Raw genomic sequence first — 21,693 nt, forward strand, 5'->3', positions numbered from 1 at the left:
CGGGAATACGATGGATCCTGATCACTCACTGCGTCAATTAGGATGCCGATGCTGCCATCACTGGAAGCTCCCTCAATGTCCACGGCGGCCTCGGCCTGCATAGCGTGGTGGCCCCAGCGTTTAGTGTTGCGGTCCTTTATAGTTTTTGGCCTAAACAGTTTGTAAGACTTGCACTGTTTTTCGGCATGGTCCTTAGGGAGGCAGAGGTTACACACTTTGTGAATCCTTCCGGGAAACTTCCTGTAACAAGAAGGGCAGAATTTTAAAAGGAGTGTTTCCATCGTTTATAAGGATGGCAGCATGGGGAAATAAATGGGAGTAAAGGGGAATATGCATTCTCTAGTGAGAGTGGAACCTGAAACTCATTCCGCTCTCCCTACTGTGCAGGGCCGAGGCCCATTGGCAAGGGTTCGTTGAGACGGGAGTAGCTGTTGTCGACGGATGGTCTTGTCTTTGAAGTAAACGGTTGTCAAAAGGACAGAAAGACATACTAAGATTAAACGTTTACCAAGTAATGACATCAGCCAAGAAGGCCACTGGTTCATCTGGTATATTTGGGGATTGTATAAAATGCTCATCGGGGTGTGTCCCAGGATCGTCGTCTAAAAAGACGCCCTACCCATCATCTTCATCAAGAGCTATTACTGACTCATCATAGGGATAACATTGGTCCATTTTAGGGCTTCTAGATGGGGGTTCCCCTTCCCCTGGCAAGATGTACTTCTGTTTAATAGAGTACATATCTGGGAAATCAACAAAGGATGCTTCCTTATCCATTGTACACACAAACCCTTCTTTAGTCCATGAACCAGTAGCTGGTGTGCTTTTAAGTGGGAATATTATTTCCTCTTGTGAGGAATATGACTTCCCACAGAGTGCCTGCGAGGAGGGAGAGGTAGCCCTATTGTTTTCTGAACCCTGAGAAACTAGATCTGCAGAAATCATCTGTTTCAGCAGTTTTTGCTGCTGTTGCGGCAGCTGTGTCTGAGCGGATGTCTGCGTACAGACATTCGGTGCGGTACCACTAATGGTCGGAGTCTGTTTAACTTTTGAAACATGTGCCGAATGCGGACCAACAGGCACAGAGGTTTTCTTTGGCACTGGTCCGCCTGCTGAAAGCCCAGGCTCAGTTACTGACTTCCCACTTTGCAGTGGGTTCGCCGAACTGTGGCTGGAGGGTGTACTTGTTTTGGTATGTATATACGTCTGTGCCTTGTGATGCGCAAACCCATGTTTGTGTTTAAGTGTGCTCTTGTCGCCTCAAGAGGTGGGATGCCTGCCTTTCGGAGTAAGGGATGAGTAAACTCAGGAGTCTTCTGACTTTCATATGGTGTCTTCGGCGTCACTACTAGCGCTGTCTTGCTCTGCCTTGGATTCTTCTTGTCGTCGGAATAATCCGACAATGCCTCTGCTTGAATCGCATAGGCTGTCCAGCTCTTTGATTGCCGGACTTTAAGGGTCTTGGGTCACAAAAGTTTACACGCTATGCACAGAGTTTCCTGGTGGTCCCGAGGAAGACAATGGTTACACACGTTGTGCGTCCCCTTCCAGGGAAACTTTCGGTTGCAGAAAGGGCAAAACATAAATGGAGTTTTCTCCAATATTATGCGCCGAAAGACAGCAAGATGGCAAGGTGAAAGGGAAAAGTGAACGGAGACCTTCTCCTAGTGTGAATATAATATGACATTTCCCCCACTCTCCCTACTGTGTAGGCTGAAGTCTGAAGAAAGGTTGTCGATAAGGATCGGAAATCTGGATAGCTGGAACTTCGTCGAGCCTTGCTGGAATTGCCGATAGTGAGCATTGAAAGTAGCGGTAGGAATAACGTGCTATAGACATAACTTTATCAAAAATGACCAATAGTCACGATAACGAGGAACTCTGAAATGAGACCAACACTGATGGTGGAAAAATTATAAGTTACTCACTGTAGTGACTAACATGCTCTTAGTCCTTAGTACGTTAGTCCACTGTCCTCCATACTGCACGGGCGTCCCTTGAGAGGCACGGGAGACGGAACCTTTTTCACCAGAAAGAAACCACCTTCCCCTTTAAATTTAGAGGTGCGGTCCTGGGAGCATGCACGGCCCGACTCCGCCGCCACACCTCAGTCCCCATAGATGCGTCGACAATAGATTTAACATTGCCTAATACACCAGTTTTGTTAGGGGGTAGGCTGGTGGGACGTATGGGGGAAAAGGGCCTAAGAGTACGTTAGTCACTTCGGTGAGTAACTTATAATTACTCTTCCGTCCCGTCCCCTTTCCTCTATACTGCATGGGCTATTGCAATTGAATATAGCCCCAGGGTGGAGAGGAGACCCTCCTTAAGCAAACATGTTCCCAAGAACCACCTGTCCGAAAGCCGCGTCTGATCTAGAGGTGGCATTCAAACAGTAGTGCTTGCATAAAGCCGAAGCGGTGGCCCATGTGGCCGCCCTACTTATGACTTGGCAGGGGACATGCCGCTGGAAAGCGATGGTAGTTGCCTTGGCTCTGACCGCGTGGGCGTGCATGTTGGCCGGGGGTGGCTTATGCTATCCCTCGTAGGCTTCTTGGATGGCAGAGAGCATCCACCAGGCTATGGAGGCCTTGGATGCCCGATACCCCGGTCTTGAACCTCCAAAAGGTGACAAATAGAGCATCCGACTTGCAGAAGCTCTTCGTCCTGTCCAAGAAGAATATCAGTGCATACCCGATGTCGAGGTAGTGCAGAGCTCTCTGCGCCTAGTCTTTGGGCTCAGCAAAAACCATGGGCAGCACAATTTCCTTGTTCAGATGGAAGGCGGAAGGAATGTTGGGTGCGTCCGTAGGACTACCTTATCCTTGTGAAACGTAGTGTATGGCTCCAAGGCAACCAGAGCCCAAATTTCGCTGATTCTGCGAGCCGAGCTGAGGCCGACTAACAAGGATGTCTTAATGGTGACCAGTCTGATGTCTATGGAAGCCAGTGGTTTGAATGGTTTGTGCGCTAGGGCGCCCAAGACTATGTTGAGTCCTGGCGCCCTGTATGATCTCTAGATTAGCTTTAGAGAGGCTGAGATGTCCTAGCGTGACTTGTTCAGGAACCACGCTGTGAGGGCCAATTTCTCTGGTGGAGGGTTGATGACCCTGCCCCCCTGCTGTGCAAGAAGATATGCTGGGCCCGTCGGCAGGTGAATGGGAGGCCTCTCTGAGAGGCTGAGCAGCTCCGAAAAACCATGGCCTGGCTGGCCACCATGGAGATATCAGGATGATGCTGAGGAGGCGAGACCTTCTGGTCCCTCAGCACCCTCACCATGAGGATTGGTAGATCCCTCTGCCTCTCGGCCGGTAGCCGATGCAGCCTCGGTATTTGTGCTGGTACGAGGACCTGCGCGGTCCCTCCCGCGCAGGCGAGTCCTTGGGAAGGTGTCTCCTTTGCGGGGTGCACTGGAAAAGATCGGCCCTACCTTGGGCTTGGATCGATGATAGACAAAGTCCTTTAGGTCCTCTGGAGGCGATCTGTGGAAGAGCTGCCTCCACCTGGCCAGCCTGTTCTTCAAAGACCTCGAGGAAAGCATGCCATACGCGATACAAGCTTGCCAGCCATGGTCAGGGCCAAGGCACCGTAGGCAGAGGGCCTGGGGGTCTTTAGTCGGGAAGAGTCAACATGCGCCGGGGAGGAGCGCGACACCCGAGGACTGAGTACCTGAATGATAAAAAGACAAAGAAGTATCCGCGCATGGAATTACATGGCCGAAGCCAAACCCAGGAGTGCTGGTGAATATGGCCCTTTCCCTTCAACGCAGAAAAGGGGACTGAGGCGTGGCGGCAGAGGGCAGAGTCAGGGCAGCGCATGCTCCCAGGGCCGCACCGTGCACGCCTCTAAATCTAAAGGGGAAGGTTTTTTTCTGGTGAAAAAGGTTACGTCTCCCGTCCTTTGCAAGGGACGCCGATGCATTATAGAGAAAAGGGGACGGGACGAAAGACTAAAACAATCTGATGACCTTGATGCATGAAAGACCATGGGTACAGTGCACGTCACTGTAGGGATAGTGTTACAGACACGCCCTGCTGACGTCCCTTTCCGCTTTTGAAAACAAGTCATGCAATACTCTGCACCAACCACTAGATGTCAACCTATGCAAAGCATGCGATTCTAAGCAGATCTGCACGCCTCAGAAGAACAAGTTACTTACCAACTGTAATGTTCTTTCGATTGGATGTTCCTCCCACGTATTCCTCATCTTAGATATATCCTTACCTTTAGGTTTCGCCTTGGAAAAAATGTTCTCTCTCCAGCAGAGGGCGCTTCACTCGAGGCCGCAGCGTCGATGTCCCTCGGCGGCATCCATCGAACACCGACGTTATCCACTGTATAAGAGCCTCGAGCGCACCCGTTGGCTTCAGTTCTGTTTTTTCGTATATCATGGATTTTGATTAGTTAATGGCATGCCTCTTTTGACCCAAGCCTTAAAAGTGTTTAGAGTGTAATTCACGTAAACTGTACTGTGGGGTTAGGTTGGGAGGGTCGATGAGGAATGCGTGGGAGGAACATCCAATCTAAAGAACGTTACAGTTGGTAAGTAACTTGTTCTTCGAATGGATTGTGTCCTCCCACATATTCCTCATCTTAGACTCCTAAAGCAGTTTTGTATTGGAGGTGGGAGTACAGTATCTTTTTTAGTCGTGTATAGGATGGAGTACAGATTTAGCAAACAGACCTCCTTGAGAAGAAGTTGAGTCCAGTGCATAATGTTTTATAAAGGTGTGCATGGATGACCATGTGGCTGCTGCACAAATATCTTGTACAGGGACACCCCTCTTTAGTGCTGTTGAAGTTGCCATGCCCCTGGTTGAATGAGCTCTCAGTCCATCAGGTGGTTCTTTTCCAGCCAATCTGTACCATTCTGTTATGGCTAAAATTATCCCTCTGGATAACGTTTGTTTAGTTCCCGGAAGGCCCAGTTTGTGTCCATTGTATCCCACGAAAAGTTGATCACACTGACAAATTTTTGCCAATCTTGAGATGTAAAACTAAGAGCTCTCCTGGGATCTAGTCTATGAAGCCGCTCCTCTTCCTTGCTGGCACGAGGAGGAGGGTAAAAAGTACGTAAAGTTATTTTCTGTGACAGTTGAAAATACGAAACATTTTTGGCAAAAAAGAAGGTCTAACCCTAAGTCTTATAAAAGATGGTGTGAGGAGGACCGCTCGAAAGCACCTGCAACTCACTTACCCTGCGGGCTGATGTCAATGCTACAAGGAGTATTGTTTTCAAAGTAAGGAGCCTTAGTGGACAAGAATGTAAAGGCTCAAATGGAATATATGTGAGAAATTTTAGAACCAAGTTTAGATCCCACACTGGAACCTGGAAAGGTATTGGGGGAAAAACATTATTTAAACCTTTTAGGAATTGAATTATCAAGGGTATTGTAAAGTAAGATTCTTCTTCAGAACAGCGCTTAAAGATGGATAAGTATCTGCTAAGTATCCCTTTATCGTCCCAACCTGGAGCCCCAGATTGGCTAAATGTAACAGAAAAGATAAAATTGTGTGGATACTACATTGAAATGGGTCCACATTCTTTTCTCTGCACCAGTTACTGAACTTGTTCCAACAACACCAATACAGAGATTTGGTTGCTGGCCTTCTGGCTGAAAGCAAAATCTCCATTGTGTCATCCGGAAGATCCCAATCCTTGTATCTCAGCTTTTCAGAAGCCATGTGTGAAGGTTGAGTGTGTTGACCTCCGGATAGAGAACATGACCTTCCTGTTGCGAGAGAAGATCCTCTCTTCTTGGAAGACATATTGTAGGGCAGATGGACATGTCCAGAAGATCCGGGTACCATGTTCTTCTGGCCCAATCCGGGGCAATTAGGATCATGGTTTTCCCGAACTTTCTCAACCTCCTGATTACTTGAGGGATCACAGAGATTGGAGGAAACGCATGCAGAAGTGGAAACTCCCATTCCACCACGAACGCGTCTCATAGAGCTCCTCTCGGGGGAAATTCCCTTGAGCAGTACAGTTCGCACTTCCGGTTGGCCCCGGTCGCGAACAGATCCACTTAAGGGGTTTCCCAAAGGGCGAAGATCTTTTGAATGACTTCCTGAGCTATCTCCCAGTCGTGAGAGACTGTGCTCTGCCTGCTCAGAGCGCCCGCTGTTGTGTTTTGATCTCCGGCTAGATGAATTGCCGATAGAGCGATCCCTTCTTGTATTGCCCAGAACCAGAGTTGCATCGCCTCTCTGCACAGCGGTAATGACCCCACTGCTCCTCTCTTGTTGAGGTAGTACATGGCCACTGTGTTGTCCGTCATTATCAGAACATTCTTTCCCCATACAGAGGGCAGGAAGGCCTTCAGCGCTAGTCTGATTGCCCTTAACTCCAAAAGATTGATGTGTAGCTTGGACTCCGATGGAGACTAACGTCCGCTGATTGTCAGTTTGTTGATATGGGCTCCCAACCCTGTGAGTGAGGCATCCGTCACTACTGTTATCTCCGGCCATGGCTGCCAAAATGATTCTCCTCTGAGGATATTATGTCTGCAAGCCCACCATTGTAGTTCCTGTACTACTTGGGCTGGGACCTGCAGCCGATCTGACATTTCCCCTGAGAATTGGGAACATTGAGTTCTGAGCGCCCATTGAAGAGTTCTCATTCTCAATCTGGCTTCTGGCACCAGAAAAATGCAGGATGCCATCAGACCATGCAACCTGAGAAAATCGAAGGCTGGAAGATGCTGGGCATTCTGGAATTTTGTTACCATCTGCAGAATGTGGTGAGCTCTCTCTTCGGGAGCAGGTATCCAGGACTGGTCCTATAAACTGGAGTTTCTGTGATGGTATCATGTTTGACTTTTTGAAATTCAGAGAAAAACCTAGTTTGTGAAGGAAGTGACAAGTCTTGGACAGATGATCCAGGGCTTGCTCTGGAGAACGTGCTCTTATCATCCCATCGTCCAGATAGGGGTAGACATGGATCCCCCCTCTCCAGAGACTCGCTGTCACCAACGCCATCAACTTGGTGAAAACTCTTGGGGCGGAGGTTAACCCTAATGGCAGAACTCGAAACTGATAGTGAGAATTGCCAATCGCAAACCTCAGGTACTTTCTGTGCTTGAGATGGATTGGCACTTGAAAGTAAGCATCCTGAAGGTCTAATGATACCAACCAATCCGGGATTTGGAGAGCCTGAAAGATCTGAGAAAGTGTGACCATCTTGAATTTGTCGTTCCTTAGGAACTTGTTCAGGTTTCTCAAATCCAAGATGGGTCTCAGTCCGCCGTCCTTCTTTGGAATAAGAAAGTATGGGGAATACCAACCCTTGTTCGTCTCCGCTACAGGTACATGTTCTATTGCACCTTTCTGTAGCAGGGATAAAACTTCCAGCAACAGGAGCGGATCCGGATGTTTGGCAGAGTTGTATTCCGGGGGGTGATTCTGAGGTTTCTTTAGAAAAGATGGCAGTAACCTTGAGATACTGTTTCCAGTGCCCAAGCATCTGAAGTAATGCCCCACCATTCTTCTAGATGCTGTAAGATCCTGCCTCCCACAAGGGTCTTGTGGGTCAAAACCTCAGAGTGGTTTTGTGGCAGCTGCAGCAGCGGCTGAAGGTACAGATGCCGTTGCTGGGGCTGATCTAGCACCTTTTCCTCGCCCCCGAGGAAATTTTCTTTGACCTCTCCGATTGGCTGCCCTCTTCCAATTGAGGAATAATAGCGAAAAGGCGACCGCTCCAGGAAGATGAGCCTGTGTAGGGGCGTTGCTGAGGTTGTCTTATGGCGGCACAGAGATTTTGCTGCCGGTTTGGAGGTCTGTAGCTTCTCCAAACTTTCATCTGCCTTGCTATCGAACAACCTTGAGCCATCAAAGGGCATATTAAGAAGCCTAGATTGCACATCCGGAGCAAACCCAGACTTACTTAGCCACGCAAATCTACGTAGCACTGTGCTAGTCGCCATGGACCTGCTGATATTTCATTCCTTCCGGGATGTGTTCAGCTGCCGCTGACATGCAGTCCCACAATGAATATGTGAACCTTGCCAAGGTACAAGTTACATTAGTAGACTTCAAAGCCATACTGCCAGATGTGAAGATTTTCCTAGACCATGCATCCACCTTTTTATCTTCTCTCTCTGGAGGGATTGTAGGGTATGCCGCATTCTTTGTGGACGTGGCTGCCTGTACTACCAAACTTTCCGGAGTTGGGTGTTTGCTGAGGTATTCCGGATCAGATGTGCAAGGTCTATATTTTGCCACAAACTTTCTATTTACTGCCCCTATGGCTTCAGGACGTTCCCATGCAGAACTAACTCTTCTTTGTAAGGCAATATGAAATGGTAGAATGTGGTCTTGTTGGGTTGGGGTGTTGCAGATAATATATCCGTCATGTCATCATCTTGAAAGACTGGTAAACTCCTACCCCACCCCATAAATTCTGTAACTCTGCTCATGAGTTTTCTATAACTCATATCAACCTGTTCTGATGGGTCTGGTTTGTCAAATTCATACTTTGGAGAAGTATCCAGGCCGCTTGCTGTTTGTAAACATTCTTGCAGATCTTGAATTCTTGAGTGAGGGTTAATTAACTCCTTTGGGACAGATCTTGTGCCAAATTTAACACCAGCAGAGGTTACTTCCTCCTCATCTGATGAATCTCCCTCATAGATGGATGACATGGCCCTGAAAAAATCATGTCGACTCTCAGGTTGAAAAACCTTTTCAGGCAGTACAGGTTTTTCCCTTATTAAAGATTTGGGCGTCGACAAAAGCATTGATGCCGCCAAAGTATTAATCACCTCCTTCGACATCGTTGAAGGAACTTTCGACGACCTCAATGTTATCGTCGAGGGAGCCGTGGAAACCGTCGAAGGAGCTTTTGTGGTTTTCGAGCGTGAACTCGACGTAGCTTCCTTCGAGGGAGTGTTCGACTTGAGGACCTTTGCAGTCTTCGACGATTTTGATGTCGACTTTGATGGCGTATGATCTTTCGACACCATTTTGTTTCCCTCTACCTTCGATTTATGCACCGAAGGATCTGTCTTACGAAGTGATCGAGAAGAATCTCTCGATGACTCTCTCGACGTCTTTTTATCGGCTTTCCTTGTTTTGGACCTTCCTCTGTCACTTTTATTGTGAGCAGGAGCATGGTTTTATTTAGCTATTTTTGAGGGGGTCTGGGCCGCGTTCTCAAATTTTTTTAGCATGGAAACTCGAAAAGCTTCCCATTTTCTTGGAGAGTCATGTTTAGATGGACATGTGATAACCTCTTCCGAAGATGTCGAAGAGGATGAGGGAGATCGATATTGTTTCTTCTTAACCTTTTTAGAAGACGAAGAGGACTTCCTCGATCTACTCCTCGAATGATGTTTTTTATGATACGTCATCGAAGACTGGTCCGAGTCTCTCTTTTTTAAAGTGGACTTCGATAAACCCTCCCCCATCGTCAGTTTACCTCTATGCTCTTTTAGGGCTTTGTGGGTCATCGAATGGCACGAACCACAGTCTTCCGTACGGTGGTCGGGACTGAGGCACCATAGACAATTCTTATGTGGATCCGTCAGGGACATCTTTCCACATTTTAGGCATTTTTTAAAGCCTGTCTTCGGTGTGGAAGGGTTCGAAGACGACATAGCTTTTTTTCACACAAAATACTGAAGCGCCGTTTAACTCGATCCGAAGCGAAGCTAACGGAAAAATTGAACTGAAGCCAACGGATGCGCTTGAGGCTCTTATACAGTGGATGACGTGGGTGTTCGACGGATGCCACTGAGGGACATCGACGCCGCGGCCGCGAGTGGAGCGCCCTCTGCTGGAGAGAGAAAAAAAAATTCTGAGGCGAAACCTAAAGGTAAGGATATATCTAAGATGAGGAATACGTGGGAGGACACAATCCATTCGAAATTATGTTACTTGGGTGTTCGTAGGTATTTCGGTGAATTGGCAGCCGTGAAGGTTTATTTTCATAACAACCACTGCATGGACATTCCGTTTTTCAGGGGTCTGCAACTTGCGGCAGGCAACATTTTGGATTACGACTCATGATTACTAGCCATTGATTATGTTGGCTAGGGCTGAGGGGAGTTATAGTCCAAAACATCTGAATAACCAAAAGGTTGCAGACCTCTGCTTTAGTCAAATTAGTACTGTGTGACCCTGTATTCTTGCCTACAGCGTTCCCCCTTGTAACAGTTGACCATGGAGGCTTGACCGGCGAGCTAAAGGATATCCATCTGCTTAAGTTTAGGAAGGTAAACCCTGAACAGAGATGAAAAGATCCTAATAGTTATAATGTGTAGTCTTCTTTACTTCTGTGTTGCAGAAGTAAAGCTCGTCAACTGCAATCCTACGAACCGTCTATTGAGACCAACTCACAACAAACTCGTCTCCGCATGTTCACCTCAGACGTTCGTAAGCTTACCGATCAATATAACAATCTAACGTCTGACTCTGCATCGCAAGAAGCCGCTTCCAGGTCCAGCTACATTCCCCTGCTTCTTGCTTTGAAAAAGCCTAAGATGAGCCATAATAACTTCTTTAACCATCACAGCCACGAGTACAACATGACCCTGGTCATCAAACGAAGACTTCTGAGAAAGCTAAAATGAGAGGCAGTAACCATGAATCGAACCACACTTTGGGAACATTTCAATTGTGAAACGAGAAAATACAAGCAGTGGCTGAGAAACACCAGATCTCCCCTATACCAGTCTGATGCTGAGGCGATGATGACGGCACTGTCCAACAAAAAATCTCGCGAGTTTTGGTCGATCATCAATAAACCGAACAATCACCAAAACATGCATATGATCAACCCAGTCTCGGAAGAAAAATGGACCACCCATTTCTCAAAACTATTCGAACCGTTAAAAGAAAACCATCATGTAACCAAGCAACTGAATGATTCAGTTTGGGTGGACCTGACAGATAGCGAGGAGATGAAAAAAACATTGTAAAATTGAAGACGTCGAGAGCCCCAGGTCCCGACGGTCTTGCCAACTGCGACCTGAAACATTAGGACGACTGGTTAACCTTAATCAGTTCAATCTTCAAGGTCTGTAGAGAAAGAAAAACAATCCCTGACTCATGGACTAAAGCCGTGATTGTTCCGATCTTTAAAAAGGGTTCTAGAATTATCGGCCAATAGCCCTCCTCGATGTTATCGGGAAAGTCTTTGCTACAATACTTCTGACCCATTTCCGCAAATCGGCTCATACTTCACTGAGCATTGATCCTCTGCAAACAAGATTCCAGAAAAACGCCAGTACCAGTGCCAACATAATGTGCCTGAACATACTTAAGGAAAGAGCCCTGTCAGGAGCACCACAAACTTTTCTAGCATTTGTCGACTTGTCTCAAGCATTTGCTAGAATGGACAGACAGAAACGGTGGTCCAAATTAAGGACATGGCACTGCCCAGAAGGAATCTTGGACCCCATAATCGACCTTAACTCAAATAACAGCATTACTGTCTGCCTAAACAACCAAGGCCTAATTCCGAACCCAAGACCCACATACCGCCGAGTGAAGCAAGTCTTCCCACTGGCACCGGCCCTGTTTATATCCTTCCTCAGCGACTACAAAGATAGCCAAAACAAGATCAGGTCATTCGCACCAAAAATTGAAACCAATACAGTCCTGAGACTCTTATATGCTGACTACCTGATACTATTCGATCTTACTCAGGTCGGTCTGCAACGACAGCTTGACAACCTGACAAACTACATTTTAGAAAATAATCTCGAGATCAACAAATCGAAAACTAAAATCATGATATTTCAAAAACCGGGGACCAAAAAGAAGGAGAGTCTACAGTGGTACCTTCACGAGATGAAAATCGAAGTGGTCAAAACATTCAAGTACCTCGGAGTCCAAATTGACAGCTCCAAGAAAGCCTCAAATATGCAAGAAGTACTGTGGCTAAGAATCTAGCCGCTCAACTAAGAGCAGTCGATAGAAAGTACGGCAAATTCTCACTTCAACCTGCCATCAACTTCTACAAGGCCAAGATTGTTCAATCATTGACTTACGTATGGATGCCACACCAACAATCCCCCCTCTATTATGGCAAAAAAAATCGAAGGTCTCATCTGGAGATCGGTACTTGGTTTACCCAACTCAACATCAGCGATAAGATGGGAACTCGGTCTCGTCTCCCTGAAATCAGTGGTGGAATATAGTACCTTACAGTTATAAAGAAAAATCCAAAATCCCGAGAGCCTCGAAATCTATCGTATGATAGCAGAAGAAATTGCCAAATGGAAATGACTGCTTTATGAATGACTGGGCTAAGGCCCAAAAACATTAACTATGGGAGATTGCTTGCACTGAGGAAGAACTGACGAACAACCCGATAAGGATAAAAACAAAAATGGAGTGTCTGGACTGGATAACCACGAACGAGAAAGCAACATCAAACAAACTACTAGCTCATCTCCCTATGACTCTAAATAAACTGAAAGAACGCATGTTGTACTGTAAAAAATATCCAAGCAAATCACTAATGAGAACCTTATTGAAAGCACGTCTCAACGTATTACCGACTCAGGAAATCCTAGCCATCAGAACAGGATCTAAGGAAAAAGCTTGCAGACACTGCAAAAATCCTGAAAAGATAGAATTCATCAGACACTTGCTGATGATTTGCCCTGCTCCGCACCAAGCTAAGAAAGCCTTTTTTAGCCCCCTGCTTGTAAACTCATTTGCCGGTAATGAAGCAACATGGTGGAATCGCCTTATTACAGGCAACAAGATTAGATGGTCCACGGCTTCTGCAAAGCTTTTGAACATTGCAATGCAAAAGACGAAACTTACCAACGCTTCCAAACCAATTTCTACCAAAAACTTTGATTGACTTAAATACAGACCGTCGTTCTCCATTTTCAATTTGTTTCTTGAATGAAAACTCTTGTAAAAATCTAAGTGATTATAAACAAGTAAATAAAAATTACAAAAAATGTGTATTTCTATAAAAAGCTTGAGTCTATAGATTTCTACTTCTGAACGTTTTCACAGGTTTTAATACTGGCCAACTCAAGGGTATTCCTCTGATGTACCGCAAAGGGGAAAAAGCTGTGGCAGTTCAACTAAAGAAAACTTTCCTTGGCTGTTCCATATTTCTGATTAGTGTTTGCTCTCATTAAAATGTTCCACACCCATGTTCACCTGTGGCTGCTAAAATTTGCTCATCTACTGTTAAACATGCTGCTGTAGAACGAGGAGCACATTTGTTCTTGCTTAAACACATTTTATACTCCAATGCCACCATCATGACCTTGTCGCACTGATGGATGTTCACAATGTGTAATTCTGCACAACTGAGTTTTCGTATTAACTAGAGCTTTGCAGTAACATATCGTCTGGGGGCTGAGTGAACAGGTGTCATTGGTTGGTCAATGGAGCAAGGTTTTGTCAGGTAATGCTTTAAGAGTGCAGGTAATCCACTGGCTGTGTTTATACACTGTTGTGTAATATACTTTTGCATAAATTGCCTCACTCTGAGCTGGTCTTGTTGGCCTCTTTGTGTTGATTATGGGGCAACTGGAGGGAACAGACTAGTGTGCATCGCTGACCAACTATATTCCTATTCTGATGTATAATCTGCTCAAGGTTTGGTGGCGTTGGTGATTGTTTAAACAATCTAATATATTTCTGTGTATCAAAGATCATTCTGACATGCATCAATACAATATTGTTTTTTGTGCTATTATCAGACCAAAGCATGAGATAATTATAGATATACACCAAAAGGCACACGCACAATCTGTTGTTTCAGCTACTCACACCCATTCTCTGACTTGCAAATCAGAGATGGAAGCCTTCCATTTCTCCTACAGTACCCCATTCACAGACCATCTTAAAAATTACCCGCATAATGGAATGCAGAATATTAAAGAATATCAAACGTCAGAGCATCACAGGTGACAGGATCAGTAAAAACTTACACTGGAAATTTGTTCTGGTCTTCAGAGTCCTGCAAAAAAAATAGAAGCATACAATTTTAATGGAAGCATTGCAGAAGATTAATATACATCTAACAAATATAGCAAGCTAAAGAAACGACTAAAGGCCATGTTGCATACATTACAGCCAATGTTAGTTCTAATGGATAAAATATCTCATTTGCAGATTTCTGATCTTTTAAGTGTTCAGCCTGTAAGCTATGACCTTGTGGTATTTTAATCATGCTTGCCGAGTTTCACCACCCATACTCACGGTGCCATAATGGTGGTCTCGCTTCTAAATCCAAGTGAGGGTACCTAGTGTTTACGTGGCAATACCCACTTTAAGACCAACAGTTCCTGGATATGTTCAACCACAGAAGGAACATGCATAGGCCACTGAGGTGAGAAGGGTGGTTCGCGTAATGGAAACTATTGCTTCTGCAGATTCCTTATATTTGAAAGATTGTCCCAGGAATGGCAATTAAATAATTAAGGAAATAGGGGCCTATGGGATACCAAGACAATGAGAGCACTCACCTAGAGATCTGCTGTTCTACATCTCTACCAAATGAGTAGACTAATTGGCCATGCCGCAGATTTCATGAAATGGAACCCCCTACAAGAAAGCAGCGGTAGCCACATGTCCCCTTGTGGAACGTGTTGTGATCGCCTCAGGACGATCCGTGTGTCGCCTTGTAGCAAATTCTAATGCAGCCAGCAATCCACCTGGAGATGATCTGCCTAATCATGGCCACTCTGTACTCATTTGATTTGATACAAAGTGCCTGATGGCACTCTTAGGATCACGCCTGTGCAGCCTCTCCACTGCCTTGGAAGCATGAGGGAGCAGTAAGTAGGCTGGATGCTGTACAAACTGATTGGTGTGAAGCTCATTAATTGTTAATGACCTTCCGTTTCACTCAAAGCGTCGCCTTGTCTTTTGTAAAAAGACATGCAAGGTCTGTCAGCGGACAGGGTCTCTAGCTCACACCTATCTGGCCGACGTTATGGCCACTAGAAACAAAGTCTTTAGGATAAGAAACTCGAAAAAGGAATGGGCTCAAATGGTGGTGCCATCAACTGTGTCAAGACCAAGTTCAGGTCTCACTTTGCTTAGATGTACGGCACTGCCGGATAGCCAATTACCAGTCATTTCAGAAACTGACTCACAAATACCTCAAAAAACCCTCCTCAGGCTTTTGAATAAAGATTGAATGTGCGGCCATGTACCCCCACTGTCAGCGCCTGTAACACCTACCTTAGCAGTGACAATGCAAAGTCAAGGACCCTAGCTCATAAAGCAGCTAATGTCTCCAATTGCTAGTCAATGGCACAACCTACATATGTACAGCCATCTACAGGCGTAAAGCTGCCCCTGGCACCCACCTTGAGGCCCAGAACCTACTTGGACAAACCGTTGCCCTGAAACGCTAGCCACTCAGGAGATAGGTGTGAACCTGAAGGATGCCTGCTTCTGGGTAGATGACCCGGCCTGCTTCCTGAGTTAACAGACCGAGAAGGGCCGGGATTACACATTTGCACCCAGGGAAGGGCCATTAGCCAATCAGGTGGCTGGAACAGCGGTCGAGAAGATAGGGCCTACCATGTCTCTGGCAGGCAGGCTGTTACAGGCCATGTCTGTACCCCCAGAAAGCCATAATCTGCTTAGCTGTGTGTGTCGTAGACATCTGAAAACTCCAGTAAGCCCATTGAGGTGCACCTGCCGAACAGGTCAACAACTAGAGTGTCTGGTTCCCTTACACCAGAATCGGGAACACTTGCCACCACCCATACAACATGACTGAGGCCAAGTATCCAGATCCAGGCTGTACTACAGGCAAGTGGGAGGAGACACCCTTAGCTGTTGACTCGTTCATGCAAACATTGCCAAAACCTCGCGTTTGTACGACTACAGGCACTTTGGGGCTGCAGTGGCCACCAGCATCTGTGGCTCTGGAGCACAACCTCTGTTGTGTGGGTCCTTAGCAGGGACATCAGTTATCTTCTTTTACTTTTTGGTCTTGTCCGGTTGCCTGAGCTTTGAGGACTTTTTAAACACACTGGAATGGGAATTATTTGTTAATTTGTTTTATAATCGCGTTACAGCTCAAGTGCACTTTTCTCACCTTACAATACTAAAAATACATACAATTTGTATACCTACATTCTAAAAATTAAATTATTAGATACTACACTAATACAAATGCTTAACATATTGATAGTTCCTATTTCATAATTGTATTTACACTCTTTAAAATAATAAAGTTTCATAGCAGCACTAGTATTACACTCAATCACATGTAACATTATCTATTAAACATGTATCTTTCTTGCTATTACATTTTTTTTTAAATTAAAAGCATCCATTTTGGTTAGTTCCAGCATATTAAGCAGCAGATGTTGAACAACTGTATTGTTAATTGTCAATAGGCTTGGATTTCTTCACCACTATGTCCCAGAGTTTACTTAAAGCTATTGTCAGAGATAAGTGTGTAACAGCTAGAAATCTGTAGCAAAATGTTTCAGTTTTTATATGAGTTAAATTATGTACAAAACTATCTAGATGTAGCATGTATCCAGGGGCCATTGTTAAGACATTCCGTTAGAACAGAGATCTGCAACCAGTGAGTTTCCAGAAGTTGTGGGCTATAACTGCCATGATCCCTCACCATTGACTACGCTAGCTAGGACTGGTGGGATCTGTAGCCCAAAACATCTGGAGAGCCAAAAGTTGTACACCCTTGCTTTAGAACATGACGATTGGTTTCCAATATAATGCAGTTGTTGAAACATTCTACAATGCCTATTGCCTTTGGCAACACCATACCTAGGCCCACATACAGACATTGTTGGTAGTTGATTCAATCTCAGTATCATTACGAATCTTCTCAATCCAGGTGAGAGCTATTGTACCAAATAGTTCTGTGATAATATATATATATATATTTTAGAAACCACAGAACATGACATCAACTGATGTCAGGGTCGTACGCAACACCAGCACAAGAAAGCACCAACAGACAAAAATGAGTCCGTTTAAAAATGTATTTAATTTGGTCAATGTCCACACGCGTTTCATGCCTCGTCTGGGCACCTGATCACACTCAACAGAATGCAGTTCTTACATTTAAAAAGAGCAGTGACCTAACTATGGTATTCTGCCCTTCACATACATTACTAGGTGAAAACCTCCCAAAATAAAACAGCCATTTTGGAGTGTAGTATTCTCCATGTACAATCAACCACACACTAACATATAATGGATACATTCTGCTAGCGAGTAATGCTGAAAAAGAAAACCATATAACAATTTCAATAATTCAATACATCCTGGTAACTTAATGAACACCCACATGTCTACAAACGGTCATAACTATTAATTGCACCAAATACTTTAAGTCCTGCATATCTCAAATGCAAAGAACCCGGTCTCTACCAGAAGTGGGACATTATTAACCACAATTTGTAGTGGCTTGAAACCGCCAGTACAGCACTGTAAAATGTAGGTGCATAAATGTAAATAAATTCATGATAGCCCCGTGGCCAATTCAATTAGAATGTTGCCACGTGACCAGGTCGACCCAAATTGTATCATTGGGAATAAGAATATAAAGCCAACGCCAAATTGAAGAACAAACTGCACACTCGGATCAGAGACACGGGCCCAGTGCAAATAGCAATTATAAACCATCTATAAAGTGCATAGTGCAATCATAAGCTGCCAATATCCGCAAAAGTACATTTGAGCTCAGATCAGGTGCAAATGCCTAGTTCCAATAGAAATTATAAACAGTGAATCCAGCTATAAGGTGCATAATGTAATTATAAGCTGCCTATACAGCATTCAGGCAACATGCCTGCAGCTATACGCCCAGCACAAGAATAAAACATGCCCAGAGCGCAGATATATCAGACCAGGATGCTATGTGCAAAACAACGCCATTAACTAAATTCCGATCCCAAGTACCAATTGTTAGAATAGTTTTTCTGAAGTCCAATTAAGGGCCTAGCAAAACCATTCTACTGAGGCAGTACAAGACTGCACTCTTAGTATAAGGCTGTACCACCTGAGTTTGGGGTAGCGTAGACAGAGCAGCCAGGTTTATCTTAGGAGGGAGAGAGGGCAGTAGATACAGTACAAATGAAATTGTAATACAAATGATCCAAAGAAACACTGAAACACTATGTATTGTAAAAATAAAGTATTTATTTAAATACAGGTAGGCCCAAATAAATCTAGGGGTTGAGTAAGTACTAACATATTATAAGAAATCACAATATAAAACACATCATTATACTTGAAAGTACACAGACCCAAGTATAAACCTTATTTGGAACACCTAACAGTAGTTCTAGGAAAGTCAAAACCTTGTTATACACATTTAGTATAGGTCAAGCCTATTCTTTGGGAGTAAAAGACCAATGGTTACTTAGATTACTTTTGGTAATAGGAGGACAGTAGGCCCTTCCAGTTGTACAATGACTCTTGGAACAAATCACAAACAGTCAACTGAACAATATACATTTGGTGAATAGCGAAACACTTGTTCTAGGCGCAGTAAAAACCTATAACTACTTTTGTCATAGCACACAGTTATACCATGTGAGTAAAACCTAAGGATGTAATATGCAATTACAGATGCTTTGGAAATCAGGGAACCCCAGATTGAGGTAAGCAATAACTCTGGTAACTTGTTTTGGATGGCACACAGCTAACACAAGGTAAGTAAAACCCACTTACTTTAACTTCACAATGAAGGGGAAAGTAAAACCCAATGTCACACTTAACTGAATAGTTATTCTAGGTAGGCAACAACCTAATGTAGTCTTATTAAGGACAGGCTAGCAGCAAGTCAGGGGAAGCAAGACCCAGTTGGGGGACACTCATACAGTTATCCTAACAGGACTAACCTGGTGATACCAACAGTTGGAGGACAATCATACAATTACCCTACAGGAATAATCTGGTGAAACCAACACATTACTTTTGTAAAGAGGCACAACCTAATCAGAGGAGAGTAAAATACCTTCACATCTACTTTCTTTTAGACTGGTAAAACAGTGGCTAAGGAAGAAAAGATGTTAACCATAATTTTAAGAATAGTGCATCACATATTCAAGATCAGTAAGAACTTTGGTAACTGGTCACTCTTAGAATTACAGTTACCCACCAACTTTTTACAAGTATCTAAAACACTTGATTTCTTTTCTAGGCAGAAGTCCCAATCCCTTCAAAGTCTTTCCCTTAGAGCATGAGTGTTCTCAGTGGCAGAAGGGGGGTCACTAGGACTAGTGACCAACAGGCAGTGTTAGAATAAGTTCTTTAGTAGCAAAAGTCAGAGTTCCTTAGGAAAACTGGGCAAACAAGTGAGTACTTCACTTCTAGGGTTAGAAGAGGGTCCAGGTGCTTCACAGAAGACACCCCAGCAGGATTCTAGCAGTGGGACTGGGTGCACTGGATGAGGGACCTCCCAATCATAGAAAACACCCCAGGACTACACAGAAATCCCAACAAGCTTAAGGTAAGTATATACCCAAGCCAACACAGTACCTCAGCAATGAAGAAGAGATTGCAGCAGGAGAACTTCAGGGACTGCAGCCAAATACCCGGTCAGTGGATTCCTTGTCCTGGAGACTGAACACAAGACCTCAGAAGGGACTTTGCAGCAGGGATCAATGAAGAAGGCTCTAGGCCAGATTTCTCTCACGGCTGAATGCGGTTCTGCGGGTTGGCGCCTTTTCAAGGAGCACAGAAGACAGAAAATCGCGGTTGAATTCTCGTTGTTTAAAAGGTCCAGCACTCTTGTGAGGAAGCTTGTGTCTCTGGAGATACACCAGGATGCCCACGAAGTTTCAGCGCGATTCGGAATTCGGAAGACCGTGCACTGCATAGTGGCTGCAGGACCCAGGGTATTGGGGTATTGCAAGAACACAAGGTCTCAGCAACCCATGGGATGGCTCAAAATGCAGGTCTTCTTGAGTCTAGTGGGTCTCACCAGGCTCTGGGTTCGGGTTGTCGTTTTCGGAGACCCCAGGCCGATCGGAAGGAAGGGCTGCAGCAGGCTCCGGTTACACAGCAGGCTCTCCGGTCGCTGGAAATAATTCCCGCTGCTTTTCCTTCGTCATCCTCTTCGGTTTTCTGTTCCAGTGGTCGACATGACTTCAGCTTCCAGGTTTCCAGTATTTATCAGGAACTGCAACACAACCTCTGCATTCTCTCCCTGCATTTTACAAGAAAGGGACAGCCAACCCCCCACTGGGATTTGGCCCAGTTGAAGGAAGGACAAAGGAGGGGTAAGTTTTGGACTCCTCCCCCACTTCCTGTGCTTACAGACTGACTGGAGCCTGGGCGGGGTGTCCAGGGGACTCCCGCCAAAGACAAAACTCAAAGGAATTTCCCGCCCTGGATGTCAGGGGAAGGAACAAGAAACGACAAGAAACACTAAAATGGCAGAAAAAGAAGACAGGGGCCATTTTGGTAAAATGAGCACCCTTAAGTGCCTTTACTGCAGCTGTGATTACAGCCCACGGTAAAGGTGCACCAAATTAGTAAAAGGTATCACTGCCACCAGCCATTAAAGGTAAGCTTGTTACTGTAATAGAATTGTTACAGTTTTAATGTGAAAGGGGATACATTGTATCTCCCCAGCACTCCACATAAGGTGGGGGGGGGGGGTGCTGGTTTCACAGAATCAAATGTAAAAGGGATTCAAAGATCCTTTCTACCCTTGGGAACTGTAGTTCACTCAAGGTTAGCACAAGAAAGTTAAATGGGGAGCCCCTAGGGCAACCCAGCAACAACAGGCACGTATTGCCAATAAGTTGTTAGACATGATAACTTTAAAAATGTACTATGGAGAGTCTTAAAAATGACACCCATAAAAAGAGTTAAAGATTAGGAGTTCTGGAGTTGAACCAGGAAAGGAAGATTTGCCAGCTCTGTGGAAATCTTACCCAACACCAATCCCAGTTGTAAATATTAGATGTAAATACTAAATACATCTGTAAAGTACATAGTGCATTCCTCAAATAGCAGTGTCTGCATAATGCTCAACACAAATATAAGATGAGCACATGAAATCGATAACTATGCACACTCTGTTGGAGCCAAAGGAATTATTAAGGTATAATTAGGCAGGTGCAAAAGTACACATGGAGTGCAAACATAGGATACAATTCTAAAGTTCATAGTGCAATTGTAAATTGGCAACATCTGGATGCTAGCTCACACCAATATTAGCTAATCGTTAGATAAATTCATACCATAAACCATTGTCCTATAAACATAGCAAAACTGGAATAACCTAGCATGAATCAAAGCACAACTAACTGAACCCCAGAATTACTACATTTATGCCAAAAGAGTACAAATACTATATACTTACCAAAATGGAAAAATAGATCAAAAGTTATAAGTGGACAACTGCAAGCCATCGGAATAATATATTCCCAAATAAACCCCACAGTTTTAAAGACCAGGAAAAAACGATAACAAAATAAACCAAAACCTAACAAAAGAAGGTAATTCAATGATTAATCAATTTTAACTGTTATATATAATAAAAAGATAGTCAAGACCATTGAAAAAGACTGGAAAGAAGGGTAAAACAATCACAATTAAACTCCAACAAACGTATACAACTCCTCATCCACATTGTGTCTTTGTGGAAATTTGGTCTGAAAATCAATGATGAATTTGGTCTCTAGCTGTCTCGATCTCAACATCCCGTCTCCTCCTCAAGGATGTTTCCTGACCTGAGCAACTCCGAAAAAGTAAAACCCATTC

General features: G+C 44.6%; 1 protein-coding gene across 3 annotated transcripts in view; it reads right to left on the reverse strand.

Moving 5' to 3' along the window:
- The window catches only part of SETDB1 (SET domain bifurcated histone lysine methyltransferase 1), a 1,213,210-nt gene that overhangs the window by 343,556 nt on the left and 847,961 nt on the right, over positions 1-21,693 (reverse strand). For all 3 annotated transcript variants that reach the window (XM_069649750.1, XM_069649751.1, XM_069649752.1), the window contains exon 17: positions 13,908-13,936. In XM_069649750.1, the coding sequence (XP_069505851.1) occupies positions 13,908-13,936 (29 nt within the window). The remainder of the gene's footprint in view (positions 1-13,907; positions 13,937-21,693) is intronic.

This window comes from Ambystoma mexicanum, chromosome 1p, assembly GCF_040938575.1.
Source record: "Ambystoma mexicanum isolate Mex_15411 chromosome 1p, UKY_AmexF1_1, whole genome shotgun sequence".
Classification (NCBI taxonomy): Eukaryota; Metazoa; Chordata; class Amphibia; order Caudata; family Ambystomatidae; genus Ambystoma; species Ambystoma mexicanum.